The following is a 22552-nucleotide window of genomic DNA, read 5'->3' as shown; positions in this document are numbered from 1 at the left end:
CATGGATACAAACTATACTACTGGGTCCTTTTCATTGTAAATTAATTTGTAGATAACATAAAACAGTGGGCTTCATTATAACATTTTCATACATATATATGATTATGTGTTACTCCTATTCACTGTCTCTGTTTATTAAGTTGCCTTCTAAAATAAAGGGGAATGTTTAACTTCAAGGAAAATTTGTTTTTTGCTATTCCAAGTTATGTTTAACCAGAAGCATCAAATCAAAATATAAAACGGTTGAGTCTGTATTAAGTACACCTACATAGGCTTGTTGACTAGAGAAAAAATTATGAAAGAAATCTTTGTGAATGCAGTCCTAGAGAATATCTTTCAAGGTCCCTTAAAATGTTAAAAGGAGAAACACACACCAATCTGTGGAGATATTCCGCTATTTAGTGCGTGTGTGTCAGAGGACAAGCTGCCAGAGTTAGTCTTCTCATTCCACCATGTTGGTTCTGTGGCTTGAACTGTTAGACTTGGAGGCGTCCACTTTACCCTGCGGGGCCATCTCTCTGGCTCACAGGAAGAGGATCTTGGATATGAGTATTTGGGAGAAACAAAAGCAGAAGAACCCCTGCTTCTCACAGCAGACAAATCCAGAGACAGGATTTCTCTTTCCAGTCATGTTCTCATTGTGTTCTAACGACTTCAGGAATCTCGCTGCTTTCTTTTTCTACTTCTCCTGTAGTCCTGGAGATATGTGTTTTCCCCTCTTGGATTTTATGGCTAGCTATACTTCCAAAGTATGAGTGGAAGCGGAGGAAATCCTTAAACACAGTTATGTATGAGTCAAGTACAAAGAGAAAAGTGTAGGAAGAGTGGACCATAATTGCTTAAAAGCAAAATCATAAAACTGCCCTGATTCTTAAGGTGAATATAGCTCCTTATTGAAAAGATGTGATCATATAATTTTGCTACAGGGTGAACAAAAAAAAATTACTTGAGCGTTTATCGGATCTATCTCATTTAAGAATTTGGATAGATCTGAAGTGGTCTAATTTTTAAAAGTGGCCATTTGAATGGCTTCTCACCTCTATGGTGCCTATCATATCTAGTGAAGATAAAGAAAACTAAACTGAAAATGTAGAAGTAGCTAATTTATTTTTTATGCAATCATCTTGGGAAAATATAATCTTATTTATTATAAGTTCTTAAACAGCATATTACATGATGATAATCATGTAAATCTGAAGAAACACAGCCATAAAATCCTAACATCATATTCTAACTTCAGCAATAAAGTCTCTAATCCTCTACTGAGGACCAGGGTTGTAAAAGGATGAACTGTTGCCTACCTACATCTCAGTGCTTCTAGAGAGCCGAAGAAGCTAAACCAGAGAAAATGGGAACAGGTACTGATATGTATCCTGTGAAGTTAGAGCTTTGGCATTTGACAATATGAGGTAGTGGTTCTCAACACGTGGGTCGTGACCCTTTTGGGGGATCAGATGAGCCTTTCACGGGAGTTGCATATCAGATATTTACATTATAATTCATAATGGCAGAAAAAGAACAGTTATGAGGTAGCAACAAAAATAATGTTATGGTTGGGGGGGTCACCACAACATGAGGAACTGTATTAAAGGGTTGCAGTGTTGTTAGCAAGGCTGAGAACCGCTGATATAAGGAGAGCAGAAGGCAGCTAGGAAGGTTTCCCTAGCCACTAGAAATAGATAGCTTTGCAAGGCCTTGGGGCCTATGGAGGGCATGTGGCCATTAAGCGGAGGGCTCTCTCAGGCTTTCAGCACAACTTCACCTTCCACTTACACTGAATAAGAATTCCAGAAAGGGCCTGCTTGAACTTTTCTTTTGCTTCTTCCATCTCTTTCTCATGGGCGACTTTCTCATTCACCAGGCGGCGGATGTGGCTGTTGGCCGATTGGATCATGGAGTAGAAGTGGTTGGCACTGCGGCGGTTCACCTCTCCTCTCTCTATCCAGGTGAGCAAGGTCTGCACAGCTTCCGAGAATTTGGAATCATCTGAAACAAAAGAATTTATTCTGAAAACAAACGATGGGCAGTGAACAAATCTCGATCTGTTTTTACAACATTCTGGCAAAGAGGGCATCAGAGATTTTGGCAACTATAGTTCAATGAATTAATGACGGGAAGGAAGCCCACATGTACACACATGTACATACATGTACACACATGCACACACAGGCAGAAAGTGGGAAGAAAGAAATAATGAAAGCCTAGGAAGACTGTTTATGGCTTAAGAAGAGTTTCAGAAAGAGGGTGGCTTCTTTCCTTTCTAAAATTTCTCGGGCTGTAAGTCAGTGTGTGTGAGGCCCTAGTTTCCATCCCCAGTACACACACACACACACACACACACACACACACACACACACACACACACGCGCACACACACACTCCCTTAAATAAAGACATATTTATGATACAATAGTTTTAATGTATTGAGAATTTCTTAATTTATCTGATTATTTGAGAGAGGGAGGTAAGGAGATGGGGAGAGAGAGAGAGGAAGAGAGAGACAGAGCCACACAAGCATGCATGCAGGCACACGCATAGATACACATTGGGGGATTAACAATGGGGGAATCTCACAATTCTATAATCTTGCATTTTAATAAGGAAAAGCCAGTGAGATTGTTGCATGTAAGTTGGACAGGTCAGGACTTTTACCCTGGATCCATGGAATTATAGTTATGGAAAGAGCTTCAGGAATGAGTTCAGTATGTAGCTCTTTATGTGTAAGCACTTAAATCTTCGACCATTTTGAAAAGCATTGTGGCATCCAATTCAGAGCTCTGCACTCCTACTCAGTCCCAGTCATGATCTATTTTGATCCTTTTGTTTGCATGTGTCCTCATATCCTTTGTCCCCTGCCTTCCAGTAGATGTCTGCAGTTCCCCAGGGGTCAGCCTGTAATGTTAGAGGAGCACAGCTCATCTATACCTTCCAGGCCTCCCTCCCAAGCTACTCACATGTTCTGTTCTTACAGACTTGTGAGACAGACTCTAAGAGCATCCAAGCGAAGCCACATTCTACAGCTTCATGTCCCTCACTGGCTAGAAGCTCTTAGTCGAGCAGAAATATCTGGCTCTGCAATTTTCTTTGCTTGCCCCCTGCCCTTTATTTTTCGGTGCAGACACAGCGGTAGATGAGTCTTCCCTGTGTAGCAGCTTTCCATTTCATTACTTGGATACCGTCTTTTATGTCGACACTGCTTGTGCTTCTCTTGAGGGCCATGGAACCTTTTTTTTTTTTTTAATGTAAGGTTTCTTGTTTGGTGTCATGTGAATAGACAAGTCTTGGAAACTGGCATCCCACCAACGTGAAAGCTTCTCTAGTGTTTCAAAATGTACCATTATTTCTGTTCAGTTCGGGATGTTACGCTTTCTGTTTTTCCCTTGCAGAAAGTCAAAGTCAGTCCAAACAGGTTTCTTACATGTGGTGTAAACAAGTTTGGCAAGTGCAACCTATTTATTTAGAAAGTAGAATTAGCAGGATCTTTTGCTGAAGAGAAAAGCACAGAAGCAGGGCAAATTCACACCACACATTCGCGCTGGGTCAGTGTCATCAGTAAGATCAATGGGACAGCAGCATTCAATCAATGAAATCAACTATACTTGGAAAAGCAGAGACTGGATTTGAGTTACTAAGACAAGCGGACAGGAAAGGTGATTAATGTCAAATTAGCAAAGTGGCTCTAAGATTTAAGCAAGAGTAGGGAGCAAAACTAAAGAAAAACGAGTTTGCCTTAACAATATCTAGACGTCTCCATAGCTGCTTTGTGGAATAACTTGGCCTTTAACAATAGTAAAGACTTCCTTTCTTGGGTAGTAGCTAAGTCTTCAATGCATACACATGGTGACTAATTTCTGGGTCTCTATTTTGCCATCTTGGTTTGTTTTTGTCTATTTATTTTGAGATAGGGATTCATTCTGTAACCCGGGCTGGCCTGGAATTCTTGGTTATCCTCCTGCCTCAGCCTCCAGAGTGTTGGGATTACAAGCATGCTCCACTATACCAGCTCCTTTTGACATCTCTAAAATGAGGACTTCACTAGAATTTCCCAGGGTTAGATCCAGTTCTATCATGGTGATGTACTCACTGATTGAAAGTTCAAACGTTGCTAGTACCCATTAAGAAAGGGGGCACATGTAGGTCCTAAACCATGAGTCACACCTCAAATTTTCCAGTGTGGCAAATGGGAAAATATTTCTTCTTAGCTATCTGATGTCTGAATTGAAAGGTATCAGCCTTTGAGACAATGAAGGAACAGAGGCATGCATGGGATGGACACATTTGTTGGTTCTAAAGTTACTTGGTACTATTAGCAACCTTCCAATACAAGAAATGCAGAATCTATTAGCCAGAAATTGAAAGGGTAACTCTGAACAGCACAATGATATTTATTACAATCCCCCAAGAAAAAGTTAACTCAATCACGGAGCTTGAATGCCTTCTATACCTTTCAGTTTTTCAGCAACAATGCTGCACTCATGATCTGAATAGTGGACCACTGGGGGTGGGGAAGGTGGACGCAGTCTTTCTTCTTCCATCCGTCTACGGTGCCGCTCCTCTCTCGCTAGCATGCGCTGCTTACACTCCCACTCATACAAGTCATCCCGAGCCTGGGCAAAATCAACATGCAGCCGGCCGGTGTCCTTCTTATCAGTACTGGAGCCCAGGCGAATTCGGTAACCTACATTAAATGGGAAGTGGAGGAAGCAAGAAGAGACTAGTAAGCCAACAACTATATGTACTTTTTCAAGTTCAGTGTCTTAGAGATGGTTTGAGTAGTTCCAAGTGGTCACATAATACCAAATTCTCTCTTAGTGGGATCAAGGTGAATCAGCAAGACTTAGGTTGCAACCTCGTTTTGTAATGTACACTGTGTCGTTTGAACTTAGTGAGAAGATGGAGTTGGAAATGGAGTTGCCTCTCTTTCCCCCATTTCAGACCTAACTCTATGTGTCTCAAAGTGTCCTCCAAAGACTCTTGTCTGGGGCTGGGCTGTTCACTTCTACTCCATGATAGGGAGGGGAAAAGAAGTGCCAAACAGTCCAAGAGTAAAAAGCAACATACCCTTGAGAGCAGCTAGAAGGTAAATGATTTCCAGCAAATGTTACTATTATTTATCCCAAGATATAAAAGTATCTACAGTGAGAAAGAAGATCTATAAGTGCAGCACAGAAAGCTCATCCATGGAGACAAAGGTCAACTGGGAACTCCAGCTGACGGTCCAGTTTCCCCAGTTGGTTTCTGATGGATGCTATGAGGGCCTAATTTGATGATGTTATCTCTATCTGTTGCATATATATATATATATATATATATATATATATATATATATATATATATATATATATATCTTGGAAGCCTCACTCACGGAACTTTAATGCTCTCCCCAGGAATCTTATTTGGGAACTTCAGCTGGCTGCCTTATGAGGGTTTCCCCAGTCTGTCTCCGCTGATGTTTGTAACACTCCATTTTTAGCATGTTACCTTAGTGCTGTGGTTCTTTTACTTGAAGTCCTTTTCTAAGAGAACATTCTGCTCTGCCTGGGACTCTCTCAATCAGTAATTCCTGCTGACTTGCCTCAATGGAGCTTTCCCAGTGGACTTCCGTTGGATATTTTGAGTACTTAATTTGGTGGTATTTGTTCTTCTTTTATTTTGACTCATTATGTACTCAATAAACTAATTGATTAAAAACAGAAAGTATGGCTATCACAGATCATTTTCCAGACCATGCAGAACACATGTTTAGTAACAGTTTTCTATTCTATGGGTTTGGATGATCTTGTTTTTAGGATTCCTTTTCTCTACTTTGCCACCTGACAAGACATTAAGCATGAGCATCAGAGCTCAGGGATATGGCTCAGTGAGTAAAGTACTCATTGCATAACTAAGAAGAACTGAGTCAAATCCCCATATCTTAGAATCACCATAAAAACCAGGCAGGGTAGCAAATGTCTGTAATCCAAATGCTCTTATGATGAGATGGGAGATGGAGATGGGGCGGGGAACATTGCGAATCCTCAGGAGCTCAACTGCAAGCGAAAATGGCAGTGACCAAGAGATCCTGTCTCAAACGAGGTAGAGGATAAGGACTGACACACATGCTCACATTCACACACACACAAATGTCCTCAAGCACCACATCACACATTTCCAAATAGACACAAGGTAAGCTAAAACAAAGCACCACCAAGGAAAGAATGAGCCTTCTATTGTACCAAGGACTGGGAAGAATGAAAATGGCATTTCCCTATTATGATGTTCTTGGACAACTTCAAGAATGAAAGTTATATCATTCCATAGAATTTTAGTGAAATATAAATATATTTGCTTGTAATTTAACTTTTAAAAATTGTTTCCTGGATGTAATTGGTAACTCTAGACTACTTTCCTTTCTAGGAGAGAATTAAATAGATGGGGGGGGGGGGGGATACAATGCAGCGGTTCATAGCTTGGGATAATAAAAGATGTTGATGTAATCAGAATATTCATACAGAATTTGGATTTAGAAAATCAGGACCAACTTCCTCCTATTTTTTTTTGTGCCAGTTATATCACCCAGGCAAAATTTCTTGACAAACAGTTAAGATGTTGTTTAGTACATTTTGTGATTCAGGAGCTCAGAAAAATATTCTTCATTTTCATTCTCAGCAAACATTTTACCAATGAGAAAGACAAGCATCAGAGAAGGTAGAGAGGTTAAGCAGTTTGCCCTGGGGGTGGGGGTAGGGAGTGGAGTGCAAAGGCCAGAATCAGAACTTGAATCTAGAAAGTTAGATTTGCAAAGCTATTGAGCTTTCTTCTATTCTGCTGAGTAAGGCCCAATATAGAATTTGTTCTTTGATAAGCAATAGGGGGTCATATTTATCTTCCTCCTTAAAAAAGAAACACATGCCAGGTGGTGGCAGTGGCATAACCTTTAATTACAGCACGGGAGGCTGAGGCAGGCAGATCTGTGAGTTCAAGGCCAGCCAGGCTGGTCTACAGAGCAAGTTCCAAGACAGCCAGGGGTACACAGAGAAACCCTGTCTTGGAAAAAAGGTAAACACATGAAACAACAGTGTTTAAGATACTGGACAATGAAGACAGTGAGTGGTGGGAGAGGATCCCATGAGATAGTCCCTGTGATTGCCCCAAGCCACATTCCAGAGGTTTCCAGGTCTTAATGCAGAAGGCGAAGTTCTGATACAGCCCACTGTTCTTCCCTGGGATTCTATGAAGAATACGGTAAACAGAGTTCATAAAGCAGAATATCAGAAGGAAGGAATCTGCACATTAAAAAATCTTAAGGTATCTGTAGGAGAGATCTTCAAAGACCACCACAATAATTTATCAAAAGTGGAAACCATCTGAACGCTAGAAGTCGCAATCTCTGGAGCTCACATAAGTCTGGAAATAACCCCTTTCTCTACCAGACAGAGGACAAAAACTCATAAAAGAACAGAGTACTGGGTAATTAGAAACATTTACCTTAATCGTGGGGGGGGGGGAAGGATAGCACTAGGTTTGCTTTGGTCCTACTGAAAGTGTTTAAAAAGCAACCTTTAAAAGGCTAAAGTTTCTCAGGCTTCATACTTTCATCTTAGAGCAAAGCTCAAAAGTATTATTTATAAGAGTATAAAAGTGTGTATTTCCACCAGTTGGTTATCCAATATGAAGTGAAAACATACATACAAGTAACATTATGCATATAAAGCAAGTTGAATTTAGAAAATACTTGTATATACATATATGCATGTAACTACAATTAGTGAAAAAGAGGCCATGACTCTGAGAGCAAAGAAAGGTATATGGGGTGTTTAGAGAAAAGAAAGGGGAAATGAGATAATTCTAATCTCAAAAACAAAAGAAATAATTAACACATCTTTCTCAAAGAAAAATAGTCATTTTTTTTTCCCTTTCGAGATAGGTTCTTGGTATGTAGCCCAGGCTGGGCTGAAACTCCCAATTTTCTTCCCCTAGTATCCTGAATGCTAAGATTAATTCTTTCTGAAACATACAATTCTGAAAGAGGTCATCGGAACTGACTTGTGCTATGAAAAATGTTAAAGGAAATTCAAGCAGTGGGAAATGATACCAAATGGAAATCTGACTCTGCAAGGGAAAGAAGAACATACATAATGTATAATCCCACTTACAGGAAGTTCCAAGAAATGCATAGTAATCTGATAAAGAGCAGATAAGTGACTGCCTGAGATGAAATAGGAGGGGAGAAAGAATCACAAACGAGGGACAAAGGAAGCTTTAGGCAGTGGAGGGTATGCTAATTCTTTTAATGGTGATGATTTTATATCTGTATCATATCACACATTATATAATTGTATTTTGAATTATGTGTATCCATGATCATACTTATATGTTTCGATTAGTGTTATAATAGATGACCCCTAGTAACACAAAGGGTGCCACATGTTTCTTTTAGAAAAACAATAACCATATTTTATCAAGCAACTTAAGACCCTTTCCTGTTTGGTGCGGTACTCGCATGCCCATTCATTTTACTGATCATCTAAGCCATCAGAAAAGTGGAGCTGCAAATGAATTACAAAAGAGATGAGGATATTCAGGCCCTAGAAGCCACAGCAAAGATGCTATGATGTTGTGGGTCAAGTAGATCCAAAGGTGTTTTGATCCCCCCCACAAAAAAAGGAAATGATTCTTCCTACATTCCTGCAACATCTTCTAGAAAAGGTTTTTATGTTTTGATTCTTTTCACCACATTCTTTTATAATTTATAATAAAAGAAGAATTCAAGAGATTAGTGGCACCTGTGACCTTCCCCAGGAGAATGCTCAAATTTAAAGGGCAAAATTTAGTTCTTTCCACAACACTGATTGCCAGTCATCTCCTTTCATTTGGCAGTCGTGCGGATGTTTGTAGGAAGTGACTGTAAACAGAGACTAGATTTCAGTCATGTTCAGATGGGTGCCTCCCAAACAGTATGTTTTCTTTTATGTCTAACTATTTAGGGTGTTTCGAAACCTTTACATTCTTATTAAAATAGGCTATTGTGGCCTGCTCTGTTATTGTTGCTAAGTGCTGCCTAATCTTTAGTAGTTGGATTCTGTAGCACTTAGCAACTGTACTAAGAGCATCCTGCATCTACCGCCCCCCTCTTTTCCCCATGCTACTAGCCTACTTTTACAAATTCTATATACCTTTTCCCTGGCCTATTGCAGCAGACTTCAAACTAACCTCCGTTCTTTTCTCTTCTTCCCTCTAATCCACTTTTACACAGAAATGTCAGATTAATCTTCTTGAGACAACCAGTCTCCTTGTTCAAAATTGTCTTCCTTACTCCCTAGTACCTGGGGAGTAAAAACCCAGTTTCTAAACCTTTCAATGTAGGCTAACAACTTAGGTTTTCCAACCGTCTCTCATGCCTGCTTAATATACAAACCACCCACTCTTAAGTCTCTTGAATGTTTGCCATAACTTTCTACTTTTCTAATTCTGCTCATGTGATTCTTTGTTCCACTGCTGTCTCGGTTACTTTTCTATTGCTATGATAAGACATGACAATGAAACTTAGAGAACAGTTTACTGGGGCTTACAGTCTCAGAGGGTTATAGGCCATGACCATCACGATGCCAGCATGGCAGCAGGCAGGCAGGTAGGCCGGCAGGCATGGAACAGTAACTGAGAGTTTACAGTCTTATCTCTAAGTAGGAGGTAGGGTGAGCTAACTGGGAGGTCATGGACTTTTCAAACCTCAATGCCTGCCTCCTATTACATATAAACTCCAACAAGGCCACACTTTCTAATCCTTCTCAAATATTTCCACTGATTGGGGACCAACTATTCAAACATATGAGCCTATGGGGGTCAATTTCATTCAAGCCACCACAAAAGTAGTTCGCCAGCAAATGCTTTCTCTTTGTCATTAGTCTTTTTGTGCCTAAAAGATGGTTCCATAAGTAAAGGCACTTGCTGCAAAGGGACTGAGTTGTGATAGAAGGAGAAAACTGACTCCTGTAAACTGTTATCTGGCCTCGAAACGAAGGCCATGACACACACCACCACCACCATCGCCGCCACCACTACCACCATGACCACAACCACAGATAAATGTAAAATACAATTTCAAAACTGACCTTTCTGGATATTTCTATTAGGATTCAGAAATAGTCATATTCTTTCCATCCCTCTTTCACTCCCCTTTCCATTATCTTTCCCTTCCCTATGGCAATTGTAAATCAGTCATCATTATCAGTAATGAGTGAGCCTTATCAGATGGAGGTAGAAGCATGAGTTCTAGAATGGTGTAATAGATGTCATGTTAGAATACAGTACCAGGTGCTGTGGGAGCACTCAGAAAGGGTGCCCCAACCTGGGACAGACTGGACAGATAAATTAGAGAAAGGTTTCCAGAGAGTTTATATTTGAGCTGCAGCATTGGGGTATGAGTGTGTGTTGGGTTGGCATGGGCAAAGATATAAAACATTGTGGCGCATTCTGGGATCTAGAATTTACTGTGTATTTGGGACATGTGTGCAGGAAGAATTGGGATGTCACACTGAGCAGAGTCTACCATCCACATCTCTAATGCCACATGTAAAGTCTAGTTATTTCCCAGACAGTTTGGAACTTCTGATGGCTTTAAGGAGGAAGGCTGGATAGAAGGTAATATGCCTTTTCCGTCTTTTATGGTAGAGGGAATCCCTTTTAATTAACACACTTCTGCTAATGACCCAAATACTCTGCTCTCAGATCTCTGCATTGTGCCTGGTGAGTACAATCAATACATATCAACACTTACCAGACAGATAAAGGGCTTTGTCCACCATAAACTCCTCAGCAAAGCGAATGTGACAGAAGTTCTTTTTGCTCTTCCGGATAGCAATGATCTCTCCACACTGCTCGAATACTTCCACAATGATCTGTTCGGTCCCATTCTCAGGCAGGCCACCCACAAATACTGTCTTACATCCTGGAGGCCTCTCTCGTGTTGCAGGTGGTGGGAGATCTAAATTAAAAGGTAAAATAATTGGAAATAAAAATATTTGCTTGGGACAGACCTCTTTGAAATCGGATTTTTTTCAGAGATGGTCATATTGTCTCCTCAAAAACTTTAGCCTTGTCTCTGCTCCACAGAAAATTTATTGTATGAACCTGAAAAGCATTTTATCCAATGATTTTTGTGACTGTGGTTGCTACGGAATGAAGACCCATTCTGTCTGATCCATCTAGAGAGCTTTAGTTTTGTTCCTTACTTTTGCTGTGATAAGCCTGTACTGTTAATTTTTTGGTTATCTGTATTAAGAGGAGTAAGTAGGGGAAATTTCCCTTAGCTTCACTAATTACATTCGAGCCTGTAAACCTACAGTCCCTGATAGAGTCGGCTTAGTTCAGATGGTGGATTCTACATTCTATTTATGTTTATTGAAAGAGGTGGTTCGTGACTAATTTGACAATTACAAGGTGAATATTTACAAAAGTATTTATAGCTGTTAGAAGGGTTTGGTTAAACAAATTAGAGTACAAAGTATTACTTTTATATTCTTAGGGACTTTTAAATATAAATACAAATAAACCTTTTCTCTAATTTCTTGTTGGAGTAGTGAGTTCCAAAGCCAATCCTATAGCATTTAAAGGTGCAGAAACTCTAAACTTGCCTGGAAAACCATTAACTAAAATGAGATAAATCTTGCCATAGAGAGTCATTAAAAACATCCCTAATGCTTTTCCATCTCCCTCTCTAAGAGACAGCTTCTGTCTCTCCCTTCTCCCCACTTCTCCCCTTCCTCCCTCTGTCTGTCTGTCTGTCTGTCTCTCTCTCTCTCCCTACCTCTCTTTCTGCTCTTCTCTCCTTTTCCCTCATAACTCACTAAATAAATATCCAACCTCAAAAAAAAAAAACCTCTAATGAGATGATTCTTCCTCTGCATAAAAAGTGCGTTCCACTCTCTGTATTTATACGGCTTGTTGGATCTGTCAGCTCCTCGTTACTCTTTATATGTGTAAAAGCATTTTTAAAAGCGAAACCCTACAGTTCAAAGCCCAACAAAACAAAGCATCCTGGCTATGTTTTTTTTCTTTCTTCTTCCTAGTGTTGGTTTGTGTCTGCAAGGATTTATTTTGTGTAATCCATTCTTCTGATTCAGCTCTCAACAATTCTCCCAGCTCAATATTTGGAAGCTCAACAATCAGGGATTATAGCTCCCCTGTGAAAATAAATGAGTTTCTTTCACAGAGGAGAATGAAGCCTCCACCTGAGTCTTATCCAAGCTGGCAAACAGCTGATTTGAGAGCTTCCTTGGTTAGCAGTTTCTCTATGTACCTAGCTTTGCTACTGCTGCCTGTCTTACTGGGGTGCTGAGAAGACAAAGGTTTTCATGATGACATTCCTCCCTTATTTAGTTGATAAAGTGGACAATGGGAGAACTTACAAACTGCTAAGTTTTGAAGTCTGTAATTTTCAGAAATCACTGCTTTAGTTTTCGCTTGTGTGTTCCCTATGAGAAGTTTAGAGGGGAAGAGAACAAGTTAGAGTGGGCAGGAGTCTGAATTATCTTACTTAGGACTACTAAGTGATGACATTTAGCAATTCTGGAAGAAAGGGGTTGACAATTGCTTAAGACTTAGGCTTTGGGGTTTTTAACAACTGGAAAATACTATTGCCATCCTAATTCCAGTTATTCTTAATTATGGTAGCATGAAAGAATCCACTTGGGAGTTGAACACATAATGCCTGGCCCCATACCAACAGCTGATCAGGGTTCAGGGTGCTGCTTGTGCTTTTTTTCTTTTAAGTTTCTCAGGCAGACTTAGTATGTACTTAGTGTTGAAAGTTACTGAGTATTCTGAACTTCTGATATTAAAGAGGAAAATTCTTGACTAAATGAAGTGTCTCATTCAAAGACATCACATCAGATAAAGATATCATAAACTTGGAATAGGAAATCCCACATTTAAGTCTTACTCAATATCTGTGTGACCATGGGGAAGTTACCCAACCTGTGAAAATTCCCTTTTCAATCTATTAAATCGGGATACTATTTCCTATCTTAAACTTCTTTTTGTATGACTATTGATACTACATTGACCATATTGCATGTTGTACAAACCCTAGCACTTCTTAGCTTCCTAATAAATAGTAGTCATTACAGTGTCAATATTCACAGGTGTCTTAACTCCCAATCTGGTGCTTTTTAAAACTCTAGCATATGACTGGAGTACAGTGTTAGCGAGGACCTGAACCTGTGAAATACAAACCCCCTTGATTTACCCAGATAAATCTGAGTTTGAGGAATTTATGGCCATGAAGATGCCTGTAGTTTTGACCATAGAATAGAACCAAGCCACTGTATACACAGGCAAAGAATTTTCAAGACCATCTGTTTAGATGAGTTGCTTTTAAACAAAAAGCTTTGGAAGTCCTATTTTAGAATAAAAAAGGCTTCTGGAACTTACTTTTAAAGGATCTGCATGGTAAATAATTCTTTTATGAAGCAAAAGTCACCTTCATTACACAACCTGAATTTAGTTTATGCCCACTGACAGACTAAGGAATATGCAGTTGTTCTGGAAGTTACATATAATGCCCCAAATGCAAATGCCCATCCCCAGACTACATTTGTGGGGTTTAACATTTTGTGATGAAGTCATTATTCAGATGCTGCGATTCTTTTGTGGTGACTTCAGTTAAATAATGGAGCATAAAATCCACTAAGAATAATGTGAAGGATGACAGGGATGCATCTGCTCTCTTTAAGTAAATGCAGACTACCTCTTTGAGAGCAGTCGCCGGGATTTAGGTGTATCCCTGTAAGCAGGGAAAAGGCTGCACTGTCTTTATTCATGGATAGTATAGTATCTCTTCTTTAATTAACAGTTCAATGTCTTTGTTGTCCAGGCCCGATTTTCTAAACCCACTGGAATACACTGATCAGTACACAGCAATGAGAATCCCACAGGAGAACACATTTAAACTCTCCTTATTCACCAGGTAATGGGGTAGGCCCTGTAGTGCCTAAATCATCACTCAGTGTGGTGACAGAGAAAGGTTCATGTAAAGATGCAAGATAACTGGAAGAATAAAGAACTAGTCTTTGGTGATGGAAAAGGAGGAGCTTCCAGTAATTCTAATTACATCCAAGCAGCCACTCTGGGGAGTGTGTTAAGATTATCAGTATTAGGATGGGAATCCATTGACGGTCTTTGAGAAAGGAGGCAGAGAGCAGCACAAAGGATGTAAATACCATTTGCATAACATCCTACTTTTCAGAGGAACATCAGCGAATACTTGGTTGGTTTGTCAGAACGTATACAATGCAAAGTCTGTGAGTCGATTTTATTAGACAGCCCAAGAGCGAAGGCCTTACAGACAATCAGTGGAGGTCAGATGCATTTTTAATGTAATCCCAGCTAATTGGAAACAATCAGAAGGCTGGAAAATTGTTATTAATGCCCAATTTACTCGTTTATTTTTAATTCTCTTTATAGAGTCCAGCCTTCAGAGGCAAAATGGGTTCTGTCTCTTTTGATACGGTAAAATGAAAAAAAAATGCCTTTTCTGGTTCTTGGGTGTTTTCACATGTGTGTGCACACAGGCAGCAAGTGACAAGTCATCATTCATCCCTCATTCACTGTTACTTCCAATAGATTCAAAATGTAACCTGCCCTCAGAAGGTGTTACAGTGGAAGTGAAAATCTTGACAGAACTGACTTTGCTAGAGAGATGGAGCTCTGTTCTCTCATCGGAGAGCCCCACTGATAGAGAATCAGTAAATCATTGAGAGCTATCCTGTAGAGAAAGTATGCTTGCTGTAGGCAGCTCTCTTTTTGCTATACTCCAAATCCTGGGAATAGGAGCCCAGTGCTTAGTCTTCTCCCCGTTAGTAAATTCTACTGAAGTTTTCGATTACGTCTTACGTTGCCTACTCTAGATCGGAGAGGTTCAGTTACTTACCAACATCTCATGGCTGAAAAGAGGTGGAAAACTGGGCTATGCAATAAGGCCTGTGTTAGTTCCGAGACCAAGTACTTAACTGTTAAGGTATTCTGCCTGCTCCAGCAAATGTAAAAAGCCCCATCTATTACAAGCCAACCCTCTTTTGATTTTCTAGTATATTTTGAGGAGTTTTACCTAGAGACATATTTGCTGTGGTAGATTTTTTAAAATGTAGTAGTCATAGCTTTACTGCTGAGTGAAGATGTAGGTATCTAGGCTAATCTAACCCAATATCATAGTTTACGGGTAAAGAAACTGAGACACCAGGTAGCGTGGTTTAATGGTACATGCGCCTCTATTAACGTCTGTGGAAACAGGGGCTTTCACGGAACCTGAAGCTCCTTGATTGGCTACACTGGTTGGCTAGCAAACCTCCAGAATCTGCCTGCTTCTGGTCAGGTCACACATCATTCAGCTTTCATGAGGTACTGGTCATCTGAACTAAGGTCCTCGGGCTCGCATGGCAAGCATGTTACCCACAGAACCTAGCCCGCTGTTTCTTTTTTACATTTTGAAATGTTGGGAATCCTCATCATGTTGCATTTTACTATTTATTTTTGATTTTTATCTCTGGTTGGTCTGAGTCATTCTTACTCCTTTAAATCAGTTAGGCTTTCAAGAAGGATAAGTGGGGCAACAGTATTAAATACAACAGAGAGATAAAGTAAGGAAAAAAAATCCAGTGTTTCCATTGGATTTAGGATCTAGATAGAAATGTCTCAGAAGGGTTTACCACAGATTTAATCTCAGCACCTCCCACGCTGAAGTACTCCAGAAGAGGAGAGCATACTTGGAGCTGGACGGGAGGTGAGTGAGGCTGTGAGCTAAGGAAGCACTGGAACCTGACTAAAGGGTGGGTGTGTGGCAAGTGGAAAAGAAGAATTGCAAACAGTAATGAGGCAGAGTGGTTCTCAACCTGTGGGTCGGGACCCCTTTGCGGGGTCACCCCTCCCTTTCACAGGGGTCGTCTAAGAAGTCGGAAAACAAGATAGCTACATCACAATCGATAACAGTAGCAAAAATACAGTTTTGAAGTAGTGACAAAAATAATGTTAGGGTTGGGGGTCAGCACACCATGAGGAGATGTATTAAAGGGTCACACCATTAGGAAGGCCAAGAGCAAGCATTTAGAAGGGTGACTGGGCGGTGACTAAAGACACAGAGATGAATACTAGGATCTTAGTGCTGAGGGTGACTTTGAATATCCTAGATAGGCATGAGGAAGTAGTGGGGCTTTTCATCAAGGCCTTATAATAAATTAGGCTTGGTGGGCCCTAGAGATGATCAGGGCTTCAAGCTATATCAACTGCCTGCTTTCCTGTCGTGCCTTTACAAAACAAGTTCTCACTGTTAATAAAAATGGCGGAATTGCCACACTTTCAGCAAAGAATTAAGAAAGAGATGCCCGAGTTTTTGTACATGACTAAACTGAGTATCTCTCTTTAAACAAAATTTCCATTTCTAAAAAGCAAATAAAAAAAGCCAGTCTGATTTAAGCTTCACGGGTTTGTTATTTTTGAACTCAATTCTAAAGCAGATTCATCCCCAGAAGCCACTCATTTACTGGCATTAATTGCCCTATCAGCCTTCCTTAGTACAACGATGAAGAACTAAATGATTGGGCCTTTGGGTAAATGCTGCCTTCTTACTCTGTGGCTCTTCCAACTCAGAACAGAGGAATCATGGCTGCATGAAGAGAAAGGTAAAAAATGTGTTTGAGAAATTTACTTATTTCTTTTACTACAGAATATGAAGTTACAATCTCTTTAAGGCATGCACTGACAAATAATGTGGTCTCTGTGTTAAAGAAAACCAAAAATCAGGACACTTGTGCTATCCTTTGGAGACTTAGAAACTGGACCCTTAAACTGAATATCTATTGTATCCACCCTGGACATCACAGGTTATGAACCATCCTGTTAGCTTAGACTTGATAAAAATAATGAAAGTCTAGCACAGGCTGCTCACATAATACATGAATGATTAAATCAGCAGGACTCTGCCTTTTTAGTTTTAATGCTCACAATGCCTACATTCAGGGGTTGTTTTTACATGATAAAGGAACTATTAGGGATGTGCATCTTTCTATAATTTGAACACAAAATGCTGGAAGAAAGGGAGAAAAGGGACATTGCATATGTTAGGACAGTGGAAATAAAAGAAAGACGTAAGGTTTAATGACATTGCTATGCATAAAACCAAAATCCAGGAATGGCTATGTGAGTTGTCAAGAAAGGGCTACAAAAGACTTTTCTTCTTTATTCCCTAATTCTCTTTGAAACAAAATACTCATTTCTAAATAGTCTTCTTGGATGCTGGTCTCCTAGGTTTCTTAGTGGTCTGAAAAGATGTATCCTGTTAACAACTCAGTTAAAGCCCAGAAGGCACTAAGATCATTTTTCACTAGCAAAAGTGGCCAAGGGGACCTGTCAAGACACAAGACACATTCTAAAGCCCTCTGACTGATTCTAAAGCCCTCTCAGTTATGAGCAAGTCACACTAAATAGAATTAGGGTCCCTGGCAGCATCTGATTCATGATGAACTGACTCCTATTTATGGTAGTCGATGAAGCATTTGTCTGAAGACACACGTTAAAGGTTCCTATTTGTCTTGAAGAGGCAAGTTCATTTGCTCTATGGTCTAAACAGCTAGATGGATTTTCAAACCAACAACTCAAATCTGAGCAACACAGCAGCAGCTTCCTTGACAGTCCATGCAGTATACAAGGACTCTAGGAAAAACATTATTAATAAGGCTTGAATCACATTTAGGGATAGCGTTTAATCATTTAAAATATGGATCTGGAGAAAGAGTGGATTGGCGGTGTTAAATTTGACTTGAAACAGCCATCTGAATACTATAGACATGTAAGTTAAGTCTAGAGAGAAGCCTATTCTTCACCAGCAAGCTGGACTCTCTGGATCATTTCTATTGGGTTAGATGAGTACATGGCTACAAGTAGCCTGACTTAGTCTCAACATTCCTTGCCCTTCCACAAAACTGAATTTCACCTCACTGTATAGTGTAGTATAGAAGGTGACTAGCAGTCCGTGGAATGACGTGGGACTACCTGGCAGCAATGGGGCCAGTGTAGCACTAGACTCATTCTCAAGGCAAGGGCTTCAAGTAGGCTCAGACCATACTCAGTCTCTGCCATCACTAGTGTGTGGATCAGTTATAAAAAGAAAAGCCTACAAATGACAGTGGTGAGCACTTTGGGTTGGGCGCCTCCTTCTGTACTAACACCTGAATTCCCTGTCACATGGCATTAAGCACACTGCACCACTTGTACAATGTTGTATTGCAGCTAGCATACAAACATCTACTGATCTGTACATAAAATTCAGCCTCTCCCAGTAAGAGAACAACTTTCCATTTCTCTTTCTAGGTGAAGCTTCTGTATCTACACCCATGAAGCCCTTAGGTATTTTTTGGAAAAAGAACTCTAAAACACTGTGGCTTAAATAGGCGGAACTAAACAACAACAACAACAGAAAGAAAAAGCAGGCTAGTACTTGGGTTGGGAGGGAAGAGAGTGCAGCTTTTGCAGTGTATGATCTCCTTTACTACAGGCATGTCTGGAGGAATTGGCGGAGGCACTATTCCCAAACCGGGCATCATTGGAGTTATCGGTGGTATTCCAGTCATCATTCCAAGGGCAGGATCGAAGTCTGAAAAAGGAGACAAAATAAATAAATAAATAAATAAATAAATAAATGATAGCAGACAAAGTCAAATGGAGGCAGAATGTTATGTTATAAATATCAAGTCAAAAGGTCTTTGTAAGACAAGGGCAAAACAAACAAATGCCTCTTTCTGGTTAACATTCTCAGTCTTAATTACCATGTATCTGTACACTTTTCTTTCACGATGTAGGAGTTGTTTTGTTTGATCCCAGCCTATGTAAATAGTCTCGACATGTCTGTTTGATATTCAGCATCGTCTATAACATTGCTCTGCCTTGTGTAATCCATCAGTTTCCAGTACACATCTTTGGCTCCATTCTGACAAGGCTTCTTGTTGTCCCTTGTACCTTTACTGTCTTTTTCGAGTATAGTGATAACAGTATACACTTTGTGGGGATGGGGCATACTTAGGTTCTCCTTTCTGTCATTCAGCAGCAATATGGTTTATATCTCCTACCTTCCAGGGAGCCATGAGGTGTAAAGAGAATGAAGAATGAAATGTGCTGAGCATAATGCACAACATGAAGTGGCTCAACAGATAACTACTCTGTGTGTCTTTCTCCATGCTGTTTTCCCTGGCTGGAAGGGTCTGAAGGTCTCTGAATTTTCCCTGTGCTTCAAAGTTTAAGTCTTACACACTTGAAGTGTCCTTTGTAGATTATTCTGGTGCATTCTTAACTCTGTGTCTAAAATCTGTTCAAACTTTTTGCCACTGAATTTTTTTTACTTTCCATTGCTTTTGTTTTACAAAGAGGTGTGACTCTAGGAAGTATGGCATTACCTGCACTGGCTGGTTGTGTCAACTTGACACAAGCTAGAGCCATCAGAGAAAGGAGCCTCAGTTGAGGAAATGCCTCCATTGCATTCAGCTGTGAGGAATTTTCTCAATTAGTGATCAATGGGGAGAGCCGGACCATGGTGGATGGGGCCACCCCTGGGCTAGTGGTCCTGGGTTCTACAGGAAAGCAGGCTGAGAAAGCCAGAGGATGCAAACCAGTAAGCAGCTCCCCTCCATGGCCTCTGCATCAGTTCCTGCCTCCAGGATCCTGTCCTGTTTGAGTTCCTCTCTTGTCTTCCTTTAGTGATGAACAGCAATATTGAAGTGTAAGCCAAATAAACCTTTCCTCCTCAACTTGCTTTTTGGTTATGATTCATCGCAGCAATAGAAGCCCTAAGACAGTACCCAAACAATTTTTGTGAGGTTTATATATGTGAATCCAAATCAACAACAACATCAATAGCAACATCATTCTGATGGCACAATCTCTTGTGATACATTGCAAAACATACAACTTTGGCCCCTGGATTGATTTCTTTACCAGAATCTAGAAGGATTCCATAGGTATATGGCCTGAAGCTTCTAGAGGTATCTAGTTGATTCCATATATAGTATAGAAAATGTAACATGAAGGGCCAGGCCTGCTTGCTTGGGTTTTCTGTCCTGTCCAGTAACCCCCAACTGTTTAGCCCCAAAGAAAATCTCACATAGGTCTCCATAAATTATAAAGCTGATTGGCCCATTAGCTCTAGCCTCTCAGTGGCTAACTCTCACATCTTGATTAACCCATTTTTCTGATCTATGTTAGCCATGTGGCTCAGCACCTTTTTTCAGTGGTGCAGATCACATCCTGCTTGTTTGGGTGATCTGGGCAGGAGTGGGAGAAATCAACTTCCTCCTTCCCAGAATTCTCCTGTTCTCATTACATCATTTCTACTTCCTGTCTGGTTTTCCCACCTATATTTCCTGCCTGGCCAATCAGCGTTTATTTATAACATGATTGACAGAATACAGACAATTCTCTCACACCAAGAAAATTGGAGAGTACCCCCAAATGGGATAAATAGAAACTGGGGCCCATAGGAACCTAGAATGAAATTAGGACTCTGCACTCAGGTACACTGTCAGTTCTGATCAATCCCTGATATGGAAGAGGAATTTATAATTTTCAAGAAAGGTACTTCTGGTGGGTAGAATAAACAGATCCTACTCTGGATTGGTACTGATTTTACGGCACTGACCTCCTAGCCAGTGTTCAGCACTAGAGAGACTTAGAAGATGGCAAGATAAGCCTTTGAAAGCCTGGCATGACCCCTGAGTGCAGTACAGGCTCAGAACAAGGGCTTCATTTGGATATAAGAGTAGTCCTAATTTCATTGTCTAAATTGGTTTTGTAAAAAAAAAATCTTGGAGATTTGTAAAAAAAATATTGAGAAAAGGGACTTCAAGTTTCTTTGACTTCCCATTACAATACTTATCTCAGTATAGATATGCATACAGTGTACTGTAATCAAAGAGACACTGTGAAAGGTTGTGCTGGTGATGAAGGGACAGTTGCATTAGCAGTGGTGAACCCTACTCCCTAAGATTTCATCATGCTAGCCACAGAGCTAAGTGGAATAATGTTTGTAAGGTTGTCCTTAAGGTGGCCCTAAGGATCTTGGGTGGTTCTTGAAGATGCTGGAGGAGGCAGATATAAAGAGCAGAGGGACTCTGTGGTTCCAAAAGGGGCAGAACTTTAGTCCTACTATGCCAAAAATTGAAGGAACCCCGTGTCTGGGCAGACAGGGAAGTGAATACCACATGGACATCCCCTTATGCAAGGACAATCCAAGCAAGCTAGGTCATCACGTCTTCTAATGTCTGTCTCCCTTAGGTGCTAATATCTAGAGAGGTTTAGGAAGAAAAAAGATTCTCTCAAGAGCTCTTTTATTTTATAGAAACACTTAGGTTCAATTCTCATAGGTTAACCTACTCAACATGCATGCACACCTATATATAACTGTCTCCAGAGGTTCTCATAATTTTATTATTTTGCACTCAATAGTATGTGACCTTGAGGAAAGTTTCTTAATGTCTCTATGCTTTCATTTTCTTTTTGGTAAACAATAGGGGCACATAATGAAATTCAGCTCAAACAATGAAAGAACAAATTAGGTATTAAGACCCCTGGCATAGACAACTTTTCTTTCTTCTGTGCCAGTTGTGAGACACATACTGATAAACTTACTAATTCAGACATTCACTATTATAGTCCACAAACATTTATGATAAGGTTTCTTTAAGTTACACCCTACGCAGGGGCTGGGAAAGGTGTCTAGTTTCCCTTTTCATCTTGGAGAACTTTAGGTCTCTGGCCCTCTGTCTTGCTGTGCCTACAGCAAGTAAGAGCACCATGATTCAGAATGCCATTTGTGCGTTTGTAAAATCTGATTCCTTGTGCAGAAGATTTTGGAGAGATTGCTAACATCATCTCACCCATTTACAAACTGTTAATTTTCTTTAGGAAGAGATCAGATTAGACTCTATGCCACCTAAACAATTCCATCTATTTCCCCAGCCATTGAAATGTTTGTCTTCCTCTTATTGTTCTGCTTGCCTCCTCATTGGTATTCATATAGCTCTGTCACTCACAACTCTACCTTTCCACAGATTACAGACACATCACTTCATTAAACAAGTTCTGCTGCTTCCACTGAGAAGGAAATGCCTGTCTTCATGACTGTCTACTAATAGATGGAGACAAACAAATATATAGGATAATATAACTCCTGACTGATGAAGTCACCACTCTGCAGTTTGGTAGGATTACATTAATATTTTATGAATTCATTTAAAAGCAAATGTATTCATGACATCTGGCTATAGATAGAATAGATAACCTCCTTTTAATTCAATACGTCGAGTTCCATAGGCTAAACTGCCAAAGTGGGCTTTGCTAGAGGGCATTTGTGCATGACATTTCAAAGACTCCCATCCAATTACTTATTATTTTGTTTATATTTAACCATTAAGACACAAAATGGACCTAGATTTCCAATGCCACTGGGGAAAAGCAAGGAGATACAGGCTTTTATATGAGTATTACAGAATCTGAAAACTCAAAGGGAAATTTAAAACACATTGGGAGTAGAACA

The 22552-nt window shown here is 40.1% G+C and overlaps 1 protein-coding gene across 7 annotated transcripts in view; it reads right to left on the bottom strand.

Annotated features, from left to right (window-relative positions):
* Positions 1–22552, bottom strand: part of Enox2 (ecto-NOX disulfide-thiol exchanger 2) — a 324894-nt gene that overhangs the window by 39421 nt on the left and 262921 nt on the right. For all 7 annotated transcript variants that reach the window (XM_041642908.1, XM_041642912.1, XM_041642910.1 and 4 more), the window contains 4 exons: positions 18467–18622; positions 10757–10963; positions 4445–4678; positions 1774–1986 (listed from right to left, as the gene is read on the bottom strand). In XM_041642908.1, coding sequence (XP_041498842.1) covers positions 1774–1986; positions 4445–4678; positions 10757–10963; positions 18467–18622 — 810 coding nt within the window. The remainder of the gene's footprint in view (positions 1–1773; positions 1987–4444; positions 4679–10756; positions 10964–18466; positions 18623–22552) is intronic.

The sequence above is a fragment of the Microtus oregoni genome, unplaced genomic scaffold (genome assembly GCF_018167655.1).
Source record: "Microtus oregoni isolate MIOR12 unplaced genomic scaffold, Mior012 000080F_ref0000499, whole genome shotgun sequence".
NCBI lineage: Eukaryota > Metazoa > Chordata > Mammalia > Rodentia > Cricetidae > Microtus > Microtus oregoni.
The sequence above is the reverse complement of the archived record's forward strand: the minus strand, read 5'-3'. Positions and strand labels throughout refer to the sequence as shown.